We start from the raw sequence: 17,310 nt of genomic DNA on the forward strand, positions 1-17,310 counted from the left end.
ACCACCATCTTTATGATATATGGTATATATATATACACACACACACACACACACAATCTGAGCTATCAAGGAGGGGTCCATAGCATTCACACCCCAAGAGGGTCCTGTTTCTCCCATTGCTGCTGCCTCTAATTCAAACAATTAGCCCACATCATACTCTGACCACCCCCAGTTTGCTACCACTTGCAGACTGACATGCTCCCCCCCCCCCCAGTTACACCACATCTAACTGAAATGCTAAAACTTCCTCCTGACAAAAACTCAGGCACTGTCTTCACACTATTTCAAAACTCAGGGTGGAACTTCACTCATCTCAACCTAGCAGTTTGAAAGCATGTCAAAGTGCAAGATAAATTGTTACTGCTCCGGCGGGAAGGTAAACGGCATTTCTGTGCGCTGCTCTGGTTTCGCCGGAAGCGTCTTAGTCACGCTGGCCACATGACCCGGAAAAACTGTCTGCAGACAAACGTCGGCTCCCTCGGACACTAAAGAGAGATGAGCGCCGCAGCCCCAGAGTCATTCGCGACTGGACTTAACTGTCAGGGGTCCTTAACCTTTTTTAATCAATTAAACTAGACCCAGGAATTTACGAGAGTCAAGGCTCCCCCAAATTCATAACCATATGAACATAAGACTACTGGCGGGGCAAGATGGTGAGCGTCACGGCCGCGTAGAGCTCCTGAGGACCGCCAGCACCAACAGCGCTGCCTGGCTATTCCCTGCGCCTGCAACACCGCTGCTGCCGCCACCACCACTGTTGTGATGGGGGAGGGGAACCAGGGGTGCCCAACGTGGCAATCAGGGAGGCCACATGGAGCCCCTAGCCCCCCCCCAGCAGCCTTGACTCCACCGGGACCGGGAGCACCCTACCAACAGCCCAGCTGAACAGAAAACAAAAAGCAAAAAGGAGACCAGCTTGCCACTGCAGCCACTACCAAGAGAGAGAGGTAGGAGGGCAGCAGGGGGGCCAGGAAGGCCATGAGGAATCGTGCAGCTTAGCTCTGGCCCGAGCCTACATCCCCGGCTGCTACCACAAAAAGAGCAGGCTGTGGCCTGGGGGGAACCATGCACGGGAACCCGGCCTGGGGACAAACAAATGCAGCGTGGGACCTCCCTTGCCGGAAAATAATTTTTTATTATTAATTATTATTATTATTATTATTTTCTTTTTCTTTGAATAACTGTAATGGTAATGTGCTAGGAGTTTTATGGTCTTAGATATATGGTAATGTTCATAACCGCACATACATGGGTCAGCACAGGAAGACCAACCTGGAACCATTTTGATTCCTAAACTGACCAAATGTTTTCTCTGCAAGGTCAAACTGGAAAAGTCTCCCCATTGTCTCTTTCCTCACAAATCCTGTCTTAAGATATGAATTTAAGATATGAATAGGGTGTGAGCCTGTGACCTGGCCCAAGAAATAAGTATTTTACCACTACAAAAGAATGGCCAGGCTCCCCAGGCAATCCAATCAAGTAACCTGCCAGACAGGAAATAAACAAGCGACAGGAGAAAAACAACATGCAAATGTTCTGTTTTAAGACCACCTTTTCTGTGATGTATCTGAGGGGTGGTCTTAGTTTACACCCCTGTAATGGTTATATGGGGTTGCTCCTGCGTAAGTTGCCGCCACTCCTGGCTAGGTGGCCTGGTTAAACCTTTCCTGGCTGGACAGCCCTTCACTTCGTGGCTGTTCAGTCGCTAGCAGAATCCGTCAGTGGGCGTTTCTTGAACCTCTTCCAGCAAAGAAGCTCTTTGACGCCAAGTCGCCGCCTACTTTCCCTGCGCGAGTCTTCTGCGCAGGGTGGGTTTGGGCAGCGGAGGACCTGTGCTCTCCTCGCTGGTCTCCTGCGAAGAGTCCTGGAGCCTCCTCTCTGCTTCCCCCATCGGCCCCCCTCTATCCCTGGTGTAGCGCTGATTATCTCCCCCAGCCGGAGACCTGCCTCTCTCCTTGCTTGGCCCCTCTCCAGCATCGCTGTGGAGCCTCGCCTCCTCCGCTAGTTGCAATGGCAGTTCCCTGACAACCCCTTCTGTGATGTATGTATAATGTTTCTGGGGGTGGTCTTGATCTACAGGATGGGAATTTCAAAAGTCTTTATAAGCCCTTGCACAGCATTTTTGTGGGTCCTCCTCTTTTCCTGCATATAAGGGGAACACCCTGTTGCAACAGATCAATAAAGATCAAGCTTACTAGCTGCTTTGCTTCTCAATATTCTCTGGTTGGCCTCTGTTATTTTCTCCTACCAATAGGGAACCTATGTAAGGACTCTATATGTGCTCTTGGATACCCCATAAGGGAAAAAGGCATATTTTTATTTACAACAGTGTTCATGCAGGAGGCCTGAACCACTGAAGGCCGCTTCCTGTTACTACTGCCTTAGTCCTAACCCAGAGACCCGACATCTAGCCCCCGCGGTCTCTGGGTCTCAACTGCCTGTGAGTCAAAATTACCACCAATACATTATTTTAATTACCGTATTTTTCGCTCTATAACACGCACCAGACCATAACACGCACGTAGTTTTTAGAGGAGGAAAACAAGAAAAAAAATATTCTAAACGAAATAGTGGATATATGATTTTTGTGGTTCATGCTGTGGCCACAGACATGTGATCTGACAGTGAGTTTGGAGCAGCCCAATGCAAAAATCCTGAGGATCCATGTGGATCCATGCTTTGTAACCACGGAGGAGGGAAGGAAGGGGAACCATGGATCCTCTGCTCACGACTGCAGCAGATCCCCCCCGCCACCCGCAGGCATAACACGCACAGACATTTCCCCTTACTTTCTAGGAGGAAAAAAGTGAGTGTTATGGTGCAAAAAATACGGTACATACACAACCCCCTTTTTCGTTAATACCATTAGTTTTCATTTTTTATTCATTTTCACACACTTTCTATTATTAATCACTTATTATTATTATTATTATTATTATTATTATTATTATTATTAAAAAATTAACCCCCCTTTCAAAATTCTTTTTGATTTTCTCCTTTAAAAAACCCCAGTTTTTTAAAGAGCCTGCTGGATCAGGCCAGTGGACCGTCTAGTCCAGGATCCTGTTCTTGCAGTGTTCTTGCCAACTAGATGCTTGCAAGCAGAGCTTGAGCATGAGTGCTCTCCCCTCCCGTGGCTTCCAAGTATTAGCATTCAGAAGCATTTTTACTCCAAGTGTGGGAGGCATCATAGACGGCAGCCACTGATAGCTCTCTCCTCCAAATATACCTGTTTGCACGAAGCGAAGCGTCTCTTCTCTTGACATACTCCAATATGGACTTTCAGGCCCGCCTCGAGGGTTAGATTTACATCTCTCGTGCATACTCTTACTGCCCATCCTCTGTACTGACTTTCCGTTCAGTCTTAGGGTTAATAATTAATATGCTTCAGAAGGAACTGAACCTGCAGTGACCCAGCCACTCAGGCAGTTCTGGGGGTCCCTTTTTTATGCAAGGAACTTGCAGTTCTCTACTAGAAGTGAGAATCGGTCCCTGCCTCTTGCCCCAATGACAGTATGGTAGCTGTCCGTGAGGGTCAGATAGAACTACTGCATGTACGATGGGATTTGTTACAAAAGCCGGGTGCCTGCCCCTCTCTCTGCAAAGCGGTGGCAAGAGCCCATGTGCCCCTTTGGAGAACAGAAGACACGGCAGAGACTGTCGTGCTTTAAATATGGTTTATCCACCTTATCCCTCCCTTCAGTCTGCATGGAGGGAGTGCAGATCTTATAGCATGGCCATTTCTAGAGGCAGCACCGCAAACAGCTTTCCCCAAAGATGGCTCTCCCCTCCTCTTCTCTCCCAGAAACCCCTTTCCCTCCCCCAAAGCAGTTACCCTGGCAACCTCCCAAATCCCCAGTCTCTCCTTACACCTAGGGGCAAGAGGGAAGTTCCCTTGTATTGTTAATGGCCTTTATTGTTCTCTTGATAGCTGTAGCTCGGCCAGGTTGGTTTGAATTAGGTGGCACAGCTCTCCAGTTTATGTTTTAATCCATATCCCAATTAATAAAAATCCTAGCATTTATTCATTCCTAGGGTTTAGGGGGATCCCCCCCTCAATCTATAACCTTCTGGCGGTTCCCTCACTGCGAGAAGCGAAGTTACAGGGAACCAGGCAGAGGGACTTCTCGGTAGTGGCGCCCGCCCTGTGGAACACTCTCCCACCAGATGTCAAAGGAAAAAACAACTACTAGACTTTTAGGAGAAATCTGAAGGCAGCCCTGGTTAGGGAATCTTTTAATATCTTAAGGACTATTATATTTTAATATTTTGTTGGAAGCCGCCCAGAGTGGCTAGGGAAACCCAGCCAGATGGGTGGGGTATAAATAATAAAGTTTATGATTCAGATTATTATATGACACCCTTAAACATGCAAAACACAGCCACTCATACAGCAATGTTCACTGCCCCAGAAACAACCACTATTTTACATCACTTTCTCCTGGAAAGACAAGAATAAAGACGATCCCTTTTAGTTGCAGTAAACTGGAACTAAACAAAGTAAACGAAAGCTTGCACGATATAAATTTAATTGCACATTCACCACTGGGTTGATGCGAGATGGCAATATGCTTCAAAGGTAACCTGTCGTGTTTCATGGCTGAAAAAGGATAGAAACACATCCCATACCACCCAAACCCCAAACCAGTCTGACTCCATTTTCCCGATTCCTGTTTGGGCTTCTGGGTATTCAGTCTAAAACTTTTTCTTTTTAACCTAAGGGCACTATTGGGTTGCTAACTGGCAGGAAAATGCAAGTAGAGGAAGAAATAAATAAATAAATGCAAAACCTGTGCACAAAAGATTCAATTTCAGCCAGTATTCGCCAGGGCTAAGTCCCACACCGTTAAGCATGGAACATGCCGAATAATAAGAGAGGAAAGAGTTTCTCAGAGCAGGTACACACAGTGCAATTTCTTCACATCATGCAAATACACGGAAATATTCACAAATGCACGTCATTTGTGAATGCTATTACTAGACATCACCTTCAGCCCAATTCCCAACCCATCTCCCATCTCCTCAGCCCCTCCTCTTCTCATTGCCTTACTTGCCCCTCTGTTGCCGGCAACACAGCATAACAAACAGCCTGTCTTCGTACTTCACCTTTCCCTCAGTTTAAGCACCTTCCAGCAAACCTTCCTTCGCCCTGCCACCAGCAAAGCAGTTTGCCAGGGAAACTTTGGGATGCTTCTCCGACATGGGATGGCCTCTCCGCTAGCAGATCTGCTTACAGCATCCTAGAAACCCTCTGCTGGTGTTGGCAAGCCTTGGCCAAAGAGGGGGGTCTTTGCTGGAGCTGAGAGGACCCTCAGGAAGGCCCACCACCACTGCCGCCAAGGGCTCTTCACCTCATTGCAAGGACCAGCTTCCTCTTTTGGGAAGCTTGTAGGAGCCTTCCACTGTCTCCCAGGAGGACAAGAGTTCTGGAAATGAACTCTCGCTGCTGCTGCTCCTGCTGCAACCCAGGCTGACTCTCCTAGCTTTGCCTCTCTCTTCCCACGTCAGGGAACACAGAGAATTCTTTCACAACGGGCTCCCAAGCCAGCTCCAAGAACAACAGCATCATTTGTATGTCTCTGCAGTGCTGGTATCAACAAAGACATTGTCCCTGCCATCACTGCCTTCTTTTCCCTGGCTCTCCTGCTAAGAGCAGCAAAATCCAGCAAGTCTTCTCCACAGCGCAGCCTACCATAGCCAGATCAGCTGAAAGCATGGAAAAATAAAATAAATCTGTGGCTCAGGGGCCAGCACAAGACTCAGATTAGGTGGCAAAGAAGGCAAGACTGCACCAGGTTTGTATGTTGGTTTATGGGCGAGGACTGGCAGTGGTTTCTATGTCAGCTGAGATTTCAGTAAATATGCCCCCGCTCTGCTCCCATTCAATAAGAAGGTGAGGCTTGCACAAACACGAGCATACCATCACTCTGGAGGACCATTTTTTATGGAGGCCAAAGGTACCACCCTACATATAAAGAAGTGGGATCTACAGGTTCGGGAAAACCTTAAGATTTGCAGAAGCGTAGAAAATATGGGGGGGGGAGTTATGATGGGCTAGGGACCCCTAAAACAGCACAATGCAAGCTGGAACATGTTCAGTGGCCATAGATTTTTGACTGACTGTTGGGGGCTGTAGGGGCAGGTATGGTATACTAGTTGAGGCAGGAAATAGAGTGAAGCATCCCACTTGTGGACTTATTGATGGCCTCACCTGCTGACTGCTGGAACTTGTTCTTATATTATAGAGTAACAGCCCTCACCTTAGATGACTTTAAAGAAAGATCCAGCATTTTTTATTGCTTATTGAAAGCCTCACCTGCTGACTGTTGGAACTTCTTCTTATATTATAGATTAACAGCCCTCACCTTAGATTACTTTAAAGAAAGATCCAGCATTTTTTATTGCTTATTGAAAGCCTCACCTGCTGACTGTTGGAACTTGTTCTTATATTATAGAGTAACAGCCCTCACCTTAGATTACTTTAAAGAAAGATCCAACATTTTTTTATGAGGCCTTTCTTTGTTTTGGTAATAAACAAACAAATCAGCACATATAAAAACAGTACTACTTAAACAAGGTATTAAAGAAGGAGACGAGAACTGCCAGCCTGTGGGGCAAATCTGGTCCACAAGGCTGTTTCCCCTAAACCACAACATAAAAAACCATGTAAAAGGATGAAATTGAGAACATATAGGTAAAGGTAAAGGGAGCCCTGACCATTAGGTCCAGTCGTGACTGACTCTGGGGTTGCAGCGCTCATCTCGCTTTATTAGCTGAGGCAGCCCGTGTACAGCTTCCAGGTCATGTGGCCAGCATGACTAAGCAACTTCTGGCGAACCAGAGCAGCGCACGGAAACGCCGTTTACCTTCCCGATGGAGCGGTACCTATTTATCTACTTGCACTTTGACGTGCTTTTGAACTGCTAGGTGGGCAGGAGCTGGGACCGAGCAACAGGAGCTCACCCCGTCGCGGGGATTCGAACCGCAGACCTTCTGATTGGCAGGTTCTAGGCTCTGTGGTTTAACCCACAGCGCCACCCGTGTTATACACACACACACACACATATATATTCTCTGCCCAGCTGCTGCTGCTGTTCTCAAAGTCATGATCTGGGAAAGGCTGCTAGGGTTGGAGGCTGAGGCAAGGCAGGTGGAAAGAGCCATTGCCTGTGGAAAGAGCCACAGTTGAAAGCGTCTCTCCCTTCCCTGCATGATTAGGAAACTAGCCTTAGGGCTGGGCTTAATCACTTTGATTCTGCCGCAACATTTCTTTTTGAAACTGTAGCCTGCCTTGCCTCTAACTTCAACATTTTATGAACGGGTCTGGATGTAGCCCTTTAGCAGAGCCAAGGAAGCTCTTTCCCAAGGGCTTCAGTCTATGAAGAGGCTGTGGTTTTGTTCATCGGAAACAAATGGTTCCTTTTGCTGTTAGACGAGCGGCGGGGATCACCGGAGAGGCAGCCCGCTGGCTCCTTTGTTCTCAATGAGCAAGATGATGGGGGCTGAAAGAGGAGGGTGCTCTTTCCGGCCACATGGCGGCAGTGGAGCCTTGCCCCCATCCACTGGGACTGCCAAAGACATCACCCCATCTTCTACTGTGCAGAATGAGATGCATTGTGCAGTTGGCACCAGCCTGGGCTTTAGCCTGTCAGACTGAAATCAAGAGCAACTATTTTAAAGGGATGGCACCAGTGGTGTAGCGATCCACAATTGCAGGGGTGGGGTCATGGGTCAAAGACACATTATTATTCCTCTTGCGGCAGAATGCCTGTCTCCTACAGCCGCCCAATCAGCATGAAACAGGACCTTTTTTAGCCACTGTATGCTCCAAAGAGAAGCATTTAGGGAAACGGAAAACAACAGATGCTTCCGTTTCATGAGAATGATGTGCAAGTTTTTTTATGCGCAATGGAACTTCAAGGAAAACACAAGTTGCTCTGAAATAAGATATTGGAGCCCTCCAAAACATTTGCCCATGTACGTGCACAGGAAATAGTAGATTTGTCCGAAATGCAACACCTGGATTGTTCTGATGCAACTCTAATGATGACTATTGTGTAATTACGAGGTTATTGTATAATCTTAGGTAAAGGTAAAGGTACCGCTGCCTGTACGGGCCAGTCGTGTCTGACTCTAGGGTTGTGCACCCATCTCACTTAAGAGGCCGGGGGCCGGCGCTGTCTGGAGACACTTCCGGGTCACGTGGCCAGCGTGACGAAGCTGCTCTGGCAAGCCAGCACCAGCTCAGCACACAGAAACGCCGTTCACCTTCCCGCTATAAAGCGGTACCTATTTATCTACTTGCACTTAGGGGTGCTTTTGAACTGCTAGGTGGGCAGGAGCTGGGACCGAAAGACAGGAGCTAACCCCGCTGCGGGGATTCGAACCGCCGACCATGCGATCGGCAAGCCCTAGGCGCTGAGGTTTTACCCACAGCGCCACCCGCGTCCCTTTGTATAATCTTTGTATAATCTTAGAAGTTTGTATAATCTTAGATAGGGTCTGGGTTTGCCTACCATGAAGGGACCTCTGCCCTTCTGAATTTTGGGGAAGCCATGATTTTTCAGAGTGGCATCATAGTGCTTTAAATGCTGTTGGGGCCAAATCTTGCGGGTCTCTAGCTTTAAGCCCTTGCGATCCTCTTACTGTTGCCTTTCTAACACTCTCATGTTATATTTATTTCATAATTAATTTCATGAAATGTATATACCGCTTGATGGTAAAATGAAACAAAATGCAAAGGGCTTGAGAGAAAGAGGACGTGCCAGAGAGACAGCCACTGTTTAAATGGTTCAAATCTGCAAGCCTAGGAACAGCCCACCCACCACTGCTGACTAGCTAAGGAATGGGGGAAATTCTATGGACAGGCCGGGTGCCCACGTGTCATTTCGTTAAGAAGACACAGTGAGGAGGGCCCCGTCTCAGTGCTCTGTACTTTTGATCAGATTGGATGGCCGCCAGCTCCTATCTGCTGCCAGTCAGGAGTTCTGCTGGACTGAAAGGAACAGTTTTGTGGACTGCAAAGAATCCAACTCAGGCTTGAAAAATGTGGGTGCCAACAAAACAAAGCACTGCAAACAGAGTCAATTGCTTTTGTGATTCTTCACAGAGCATATTTCTCTGCAGAACTCAGTACTGACTTTGTAGGTTTGTATTCATAAAGTTATCACTCTTCATTTTCTAGCCTTCGTGGTTAATGGGATTAGGGGAAGGGCTGTAGTTCAGTGGTAGAGCACCTGCTTTGCATACAGAAGGTTTCAATCCCTGGCATCTCCAGGTAGGGTTGGGAATGTCTCCTGTCTGAAAACCCTGGGGAGCAGCTTCCAGACAAATTGTCAGTAGATGGACCAATGGTCTCACCCAATACAAGGCAACTTCCTATGTTCCATTATGTTTGGAAGTTGTGTCAGTGAAAGTGCTCAAAAGGAAAAGCTAATCCCATTCACACCCAATCACAATTGTCAACCATGTTCCTATCACTCAGGTTGCAAAGCAGACCAATGAGGGGGTGTGAACTACGGACATACCAAAGGAAAATAAAAGAGGATTGTGATAGCGAAACATTGGAAATTTAATACAATACCAACAAAAGAATGGCTCTCAAAACTAAGTGAATATCTAGAACTTGCCAAATTAACAGACCTAATAAGAAATCACTCAAAGGAAAGATTAAGGAGAGAATGGGATGTCTTTATAAATTACATGGAAAAAGGCGGCTTCCAGAGCATCACTTGGCTTAGCGTAGGTTGAATTCCACTGACAATCAGACGGTTTCTCCAAGACTTACCATCTAAATACAGTTATCTGAGGGGCAAATTGATGTACTAAGTACGTTCATGGATAGTGGGAAGTCATGATTCGAATTAACGAGTCAAGCCAAAGCTGTGTAAAGAAGGCTTGTACTCCCTATGTAGAAGTTAATTTGAAAATATTTGTTTTTTGAAGTTAGTTATCCATTTTTTGTTTTTATTCTTTTTCTGTTTTCTTCCCCCTCCCTTTTTTATTTTCTTTTTCTTTTCATTTTATTAATGTATAATGGATGTATCTACATGTTTGCAATAAATGATTTTTTTAAAAAAAGGTTAAAAAAGAGGGGTGTGAACTGAGGAGATGGAGTGTGGCCTAGGGATAGCTCTGAGGGCCAGATTCAAAGGACTGGGGGGCCACATTTGTCTCCTGGGTCTGAGGTTCTCCATCCCTGCATTGGAGCATCTGGCTGTCCACTATCAGATCAGGATCCTGAACTAGATGAGCATTTGGTCAGATCCAACTACAGGGGCATTCCTTTGTAGGTATAATGTGTGTCAGGTTATTTGGTTGGAGGAGAGGTGGTCACTCCAGCACCCAGCCCTGAGATGGATTTGCCCTCGTGCTCAGTGACTTTCAGCGATCCTTGTTTCCCCTCTGCCAGCTTCCTTTTCAGGCTTCCCCACCCACCACTTTCCCAATGGCTACATGCTTCCTGAGCAGTGGAGGTGGAGGACCTGTGGGCAGGAACAGCCTGGCGACTCGCATCTATGGTGCTGAGCCATAGGCAGTGCAAGTTCCACAGGTGTTGCTGCTGCTGCTTGCCTCTACCTCCTTTCTCTGTGTGCTCACTTTCTTTACTTGCTTTCTCCCCCCTTCTAACTGAAATAGTTTCTTGAGTATGTGTGAATGGTTTCTGCCTGTGCCTTCCTTCTTATTTGTTCCCACACCTCCTCCCCTTTCCCCTCTTTCTCTCTCCCCACACAGCTGCTCCTGTCCCAATACTGTGTGTGGTGCCTTGCATGTCTGGGTCGATAGGGACTTCTGACAAGAGTTTCACAAGATCGTTTTTTTGATAGCACGGCCTACTCCATGTATTCCAAGTTCTTATTCAGGTAGACCTTTCCAGAAGAATGTGTAGCCTCCTTTTTCTTCCTTCAGTTGTCCCTTCTAGGGGGCAGTGGACATGTCTTTCACCACTAGATAGCTTCAAGAAAAATGCAGAGAGCAAAACCAACCACTGTATATGGTGTTTATTGACCTGACTAAGACTTTTTATACTATAAATCAAAATGCCCTGTGGACTGTCCTTCTGAAAGCTGCCCAAATAAATTAGTGAACATCCTTTGGCTCCTCCATGATAATATGACAGCAACAATCGCAGGTAACAATGGCTCTCAAAGTGAACCATTCATGGTGGAATCAAGTGTTAAACAGGGTTGTGCTATTGCCCCAACTCTATTTATTATTTTCATTGCCATGATCCTACACTTTGTTGAAGGGAAACAGATGGAAAGCTCTTTAATCTGAGTAGGCTGAAAACAAAGATTAAGGTTACCATAACTTCCGTCATAGAGTTTAAGTATGCTGATAACAATGTAGTGTGTGCACACTCAGAGGATGACCTCCAAAACATCCTAAATATCTTTGCAGATGCTTATGAAAAGCTTGGCCTATTGCTCAACATCCAGAAAACCCAAGTGCTGCACCAACAAGCACAAAACAACCTCTCTGCAGTGCCACAAATCCAACTCAGTAGTGTAACGTTGGAAAGTGTTGATCACTTCTCCTACCTGGGCAGTTATCTTTCCACAAGGGCTGACATTGAGGCCGAAATCCAGCATCACCTGAGTTCTGAGAGTGCAGTTTTCTCCTGATTGAGTGTTTGAAGACCAGAACATTCATAGGGAAACCAAAATGCTTGTTTACAAAGCTATTGTACTACCAACTTTACTGTATGCTTGTGAAACATGGACCACAAACAAAAGCCATCTCCAACTGCTTGAAAGATTCCAATAACGGTGTCTCCAAAAAATTGTACACATCACTTGGGAAGACAGGCAAACAATGCCACTGTACTGGAAGGAAGGAAGATCACCAGTGTCGAAGCAATGATTCTTCAACATAAACTTCATTGAACTGGTGATGTTGTTCGGGTTATTGATTATTGTCTTCCAAAGCAACTACTCTATTCCAAACTTAAAAATGGAAAGCGTAATGCTGGTGGTCAACAAAAGAGGTTTAAAGACTCAAGGCAAATTTTTAAAAAAGTAGTCTAAACACTGACAAGTGGGAAACACTGGTCGTGAGCACTCCATTTGGAGAACAGCCTTTACCAAAGGTGTCATGGGCTCAAACGCAGGATGAAAGAAAAAACAAGCTAAGAGAAAGGCACATTTGGCAAACCCTCACCGTGATCAACTCCTGCCCAGAAACCTATGTCCCCAGTGTGGAAGGACGTGTGGATCCAGAATTGGCCTCCACAGTCACTTACAGACTCACCGTTAAGACCATGTTTATGGAAGACAATCTTAGTCGGCTACAAGTTATCGCCAAAGAGGATGAGGAAGAAGAAGAAGAAGAAGATTTCTGGGCATGTTGCAAGACACTATCTCGTTCCCAAGCCCTGTTTCACGCCTGGGGATGAGGTGCTAGGCAGCATGGATGCAGCTTGAAACCTTCTGCATTTCATCAAACACTTGATTGGGCCTTATCTCTTCACCTCTCCCCAAGGTTTTATTCCAGTGACAAATCAGTGGATCTTTCCTCCAATTCTTTCCCCCAAGTTTTATTATTAATATTATATAATAATTTTTTATTTATTTATACCCCGCCCTCCCCAGCCAAGGCCGGGCTCAGAGCGGCTTACAAGCAATAATAAAAACAAGATGAATGATTACAACTTAAAAACAAAAATAAAATACAACATTAAAATAATGGAACATTAAAATATTAAAATGTAGCCTCATCGCAGGAGGAGAAGGAAAAGAAAAAAAAGAAAGAAAGAAAGAGGGAGGGAATAAAATTGGCTCCAAGCCAAAGGCCAGGCGGAACAACTCTGTCTTACAGGCCCTGCGGAAAGAAATCAGATCCTGCAGGGCCCTGGTCTCATGAGGCAGAGCGTTCCACCAGGCCGGAGCCAGTGTTGAAAAGGCCCTGGCTCTGGTTGAGGTTAATCAACTTCCTTAGGGCCTGGGACCACTAGGGTGTTGTTATTTATGGACCTTGAGGCTCTCCGTGGGGCATACCAGGAGAGGCGGTCCCGTAGGTATGAGGGTCCTAGGCTGTGAAGGGCTTTAAAGGTCAAAACCAGCACCTTAAATCTGACCCTGTACTCCACCGGGAGCCAGTGCAGCTGGAAAAGCACTGGGTGAATATGCTCCCATGGCAGAGACCCTGTGAGGAGCCTCGCTGCAGCATTCTGTACCCGCTGGAGTTTCTGGGACAGCTTCAAGGGCAGCCCCGCATAGAGCGAATTACAGTAGTCAAGCCTGGAGGTGACCATCACATGGATCACTGTGGCCAGGTCGGGGCGGGAAAGGTAAGGGACCAACTGCTTGATGCGGCAAAGGTGGAAAAATGTCGCCTTGGCTGTTGCTGTAACTTGCGCCTCCATGGAAAGGGAGGCATCAAGGATTACACCCAAACTCTTAACGGAAGAGTTTTCCGTTACTTTTTCTGTAAATTCTGGCAACATGAAAGCTCTAGTAATAGGTAATGATGAAAGATGATGAAAATAGTTCACAATGAAAATGTATGCCATATTTATTTACTCAGAATAATAAATAATAATAAAAAAAATTATTTATATCCCGCCCTCCCCAGCCGAAGCCAGGCTCAGGGCGGCTAACAACAATAAAATAATACAACATTCTAAAAGTCTTGGGACAAAAACTCCTTTCTTAAAACCCCAAAGAGCTACTGCCAGCCAGTGTAGGCAGTACTGGGATCCAGGTGGACCAAGGTTCTGCCAATGAACACATCTTGAGCATGCCCTTAGCATTTTCTTGGGACGAAACTTACATTTTTGGTGCCAGGAGTACAAAATGGTCTGAATAAGGGAGTCCACCTGAAAAGGATGATGATATGTTTCATAATTCAACTCCTGATATTTCAATATTTCTGCTGTCTGGGACAACATATTCCAGGGCCAACCAAGCTGTCATCTCTATTTCAGGGAGATAAATTATTGCCTTCACTACAATGGACCAAATGAAGCAATTACCTTGAAAGCAATCACTGAATCACCTGAATCACTCCTGTCCTCCTGAGAGCTACAAAAAATGGAAAGGGATCAATCAGATATGAAGTATTTTGGCTTTCATGACATCACAGGTGTTGTGTCTCAGCTGTATAATTCATTTTATATTCGAAACTGCTTATAATCACAATTTTTCCCCTGGTAGAAAGAACAAAAACAGCCCTGTCTATGAAATTTCACACAATCACTAGGTCTTAAAAATTATTCCCTCATAATATTACAGATTGCGGAAATTCACCAGGCTATCCTCTAGCCCGAAACCACAACAGAACTGAGATGGAATGGATCCAAATAATTTAAACCGATGAGGCGTCAGCATGGATTAAGTTAGGGCTAGTTGGAAAGTAAAAACAGTCTGCCATGGGTCAATTTATGGCATAGCAACCATAACTCTCTCATTTTAGCACTGGTCACACCAAACTGAGCTTGCCTTTTTCAGCTCCCGCCCAACGCCCCACTACCACTACTAGGCCTCACTCGCTCCTGCGACTCAAGAAACAAACAAAACAGAAGATAATAAACAGCAGAAGTCCAACCCCACTCCTCAATATAATTAATGATGGGGATGAAGACGAATACCCCGTAGCTTTGAGACCAGAAAGGGAGGGGGGAAGCTAAATTTCCTCCCCTCCAAAATAATAATTACCCCAAACTGTGCCAAATTGTTGCTCTGAGGCTAGAAGGGGGGCGGGGGAGCTAAACAAATAAATCCTCCCCTCAGTAGTAGTAATAATAATAATAATAACCCCAAACCGTGTCATATTATAGCTTTGAGAACAGAAAGCTGATGGTGGCAGGAAGCTAAATAAGTTAATAATAATAATAATAATAATAATAATAATAATAATAATAATAATTACTCTAAACAGTGTCTAACTGTAGCTTTGAGACTAGAAAGTCATGAAAAAGCAAGATGGAGAGAGAGAGAGAGAGAGAGAGACTCCCCAAAGTTGGTTCGCAAACAGGCCTTGGTTCTTTTTCCTGCTCAGAAAGCCACTCTGAGATGCAGAAAATCATTATATTAAGATCCACAAAGTGGGGGGAGGGAAGTCAAAGGGGATTATATGTTTATGTTTTTATTTCGCTTGTATATGTAAAATAGAAAATGGAAAAAGAAAAAAGAGAGAGAGAAAAAGAAAGCCACTCTGAGGCCCTAAGGAGACCAGGGCTGCAAAATTCCATTTGCCGTGCCTTAAAATCAGAGCCAGAGCTTTCACTTCTCTCGGCCTACTCCAATCTGCGGTCTGGTCACAACCACTTCTGCCCCATTTGCGCATTTGTATTTACATACCCTCCAACATTTATCAGATGAAAATAGGGACATTCTATTCTGCATAAGGAAGCTTCTTCTGCGTTTGATCTCCCCCACACATTTACGTCATATACACACCTACATGGGTCACCTTGAGCCAGTACTGTGGGATTTACTTCTGAATAGGCAGTGTAGGGCTCAATTTACAATAAAGGAATCAACACTCCAAGCGCTTAAAAATGGCTGGCTGCTGAAGCCTGGCAATTCAAGAATTTAAAGCGGACTGGTTACGTTTTTCCTTCAGAATTATAGCAAGGGCCTCATATGCCAGCTTCATCATTTCCTTAGTTTGGTACAGGTATTTTATTGGTCAGTAGAGTATTAGCAGGACTCTGTTTTTGCACCTACACACACACACACACACACACAGAGAGAGAGAGAGAGAGAACACTTTTAATTGTTCTCTGAGATGTGGAGAAGAGGAAAAAGGAAAATCGGGACACTTTGGAGGGTATGCATTTGCGCCCCCATGTTTTACTCTGAATTGATGAATGCGGAAGCATTGCTGTGGGGTAGGATCTCTCACGACTCCACATACATGCACATGCTGTTTATTACATATTCTCCAACATGCCACTATTGAAAACAGGGACGTGATTATGACACAGAAATACTCCCAAAAGCTGCAAAAGCCACAGAGGCACCACACCCTTCCAACAGCTTGTGGTCAGATTGGACCCTCACCAGAGTACCAAATGTGTATTGAAGGAACTTCTGATATCACAAATGCAATTGTCAAGAGTGTATCTTGTGTGTAACTTTTCTCCACTTTAGTAAGGGAATGGGAAGCATGGAAGTATCGCCCCCCCCCCTTTAACTGCAGGGGGAGTAGATTGGAGTTCACCTTGCTGCCATCTGGCCACACGCCACCTTGCAAGACATGCCTCACGTATCTGACTGCGTCTGCTAAAAACTAGATTCTTGTCATTGTTAAACTGGACTTGCCTCACTTGTGTTCTATTAATTATCTGTTGAAGCACCTTGTTTTGCTCCTCCTCTTTCCCCTCTTATCAAAGGTGCCAGGATCCTGATTCTGCAAAAAAAGAATCAACGTGGTAGCAACACAAAGCAAGTAACAGGACTGTTTCTACCTTGAGGGCCATAGTTCAAGGACACAGGACCTGCTTTGCCTGAAGGTCCATGGTTTAATTATCAGCACCTCCAGGTAGGGTCTGTCTGAATTCCTGCCAGTCAAGTATTGACAATACAGAGCTAGATGGACCAATGGGATAAACGTGGTCACAGAATTTCAGTGTTTCAAGGGACCCTGTGAGTCATCTGGTCAAACTCCCTGCAATGCAGGAATACGTAGCTGTCCCGTATGGGGATCGAACCTGCAACCTTGGTGTTATCAGTACTGTGTTCTAACCAGGGCAGCTTCCTCTGTTCCTATGGTACAAACACAGTAAAGCATCCAGTTTGCATGACTGAAGGTCTCACCTTTAATCCTTGGTGTCTCCCGCTGTGCCTGAAACCCTGGAGACACACTGCTGGTAAGTGTAGACGACACTGAGCTAGACAGTCCAACCATCCGACTTAGTATAAGGCAGCTTCCCATGTCCCTTTTCTGTAATGCCCTATCATCTCTAATCCTAACCTACCTCGCAGGGTTGTTGCAAGGATAAAATGGGAAGGAGTAGAACCATGTTTGTTTGCCACCTTAAGCTTCTTAGAGGAAAAAGGACGGGATATAAGCATAGTAGATTATTTACTCTGGTAATAAGCCATTTGCAGGGAGGCGGCACAAAAGTTGACCTTTGTGGGTGGTGGGCAGGCATGGGGAAGAGGCAGGCAAAAGGCAAGCTGTAAGACACATCTGCTCTGTGGTGCACTGTCTTTACCCTGGCCTCTTTACACAACCCGAGATGTGTGTTGTCAGAGCCCACCCTATTCACCGAACCATAGAATTGGAAGTGACCTTAAGGGTCATCTAGTACAACCCCCTGCAATACAGGAATCTTGTCTGAACCGGATTTGAACCCACAACCCT

At 45.7% G+C, this 17,310-nt stretch overlaps 1 protein-coding gene across 8 annotated transcripts in view; it reads right to left on the minus strand.

Annotated features, from left to right (window-relative positions):
• The window catches only part of GAL3ST1 (galactose-3-O-sulfotransferase 1), a 34,817-nt gene extending 19,468 nt beyond the window's left edge, over positions 1-15,349 (minus strand). Inside the window, exons 1-2 of one of the 8 annotated variants that reach the window (XM_081892425.1) lie at positions 14,886-15,349; positions 13,973-14,021 (exon numbers count right to left, since the gene is read on the minus strand). In XM_081892425.1, the coding sequence (XP_081748551.1) occupies positions 13,973-14,021; positions 14,886-15,025 (189 nt within the window). In that variant the 5' untranslated portion in view covers positions 15,026-15,349. Of the gene's footprint in view, positions 1-5,106; positions 6,277-11,540; positions 11,621-13,770; positions 14,030-14,868 lie in introns of those variants that run through there. The other 7 variants (XM_081892426.1, XM_081892435.1, XM_081892434.1 and 4 more) reach the window with 7 other exon arrangements.
• Positions 15,350-17,310: the final 1,961 nt, after the last annotated feature.

This window comes from Podarcis melisellensis, assembly GCF_964234715.1.
Source record: "Podarcis melisellensis genome assembly, chromosome: 16".
Lineage (NCBI taxonomy): Eukaryota > Metazoa > Chordata > Lepidosauria > Squamata > Lacertidae > Podarcis > Podarcis melisellensis.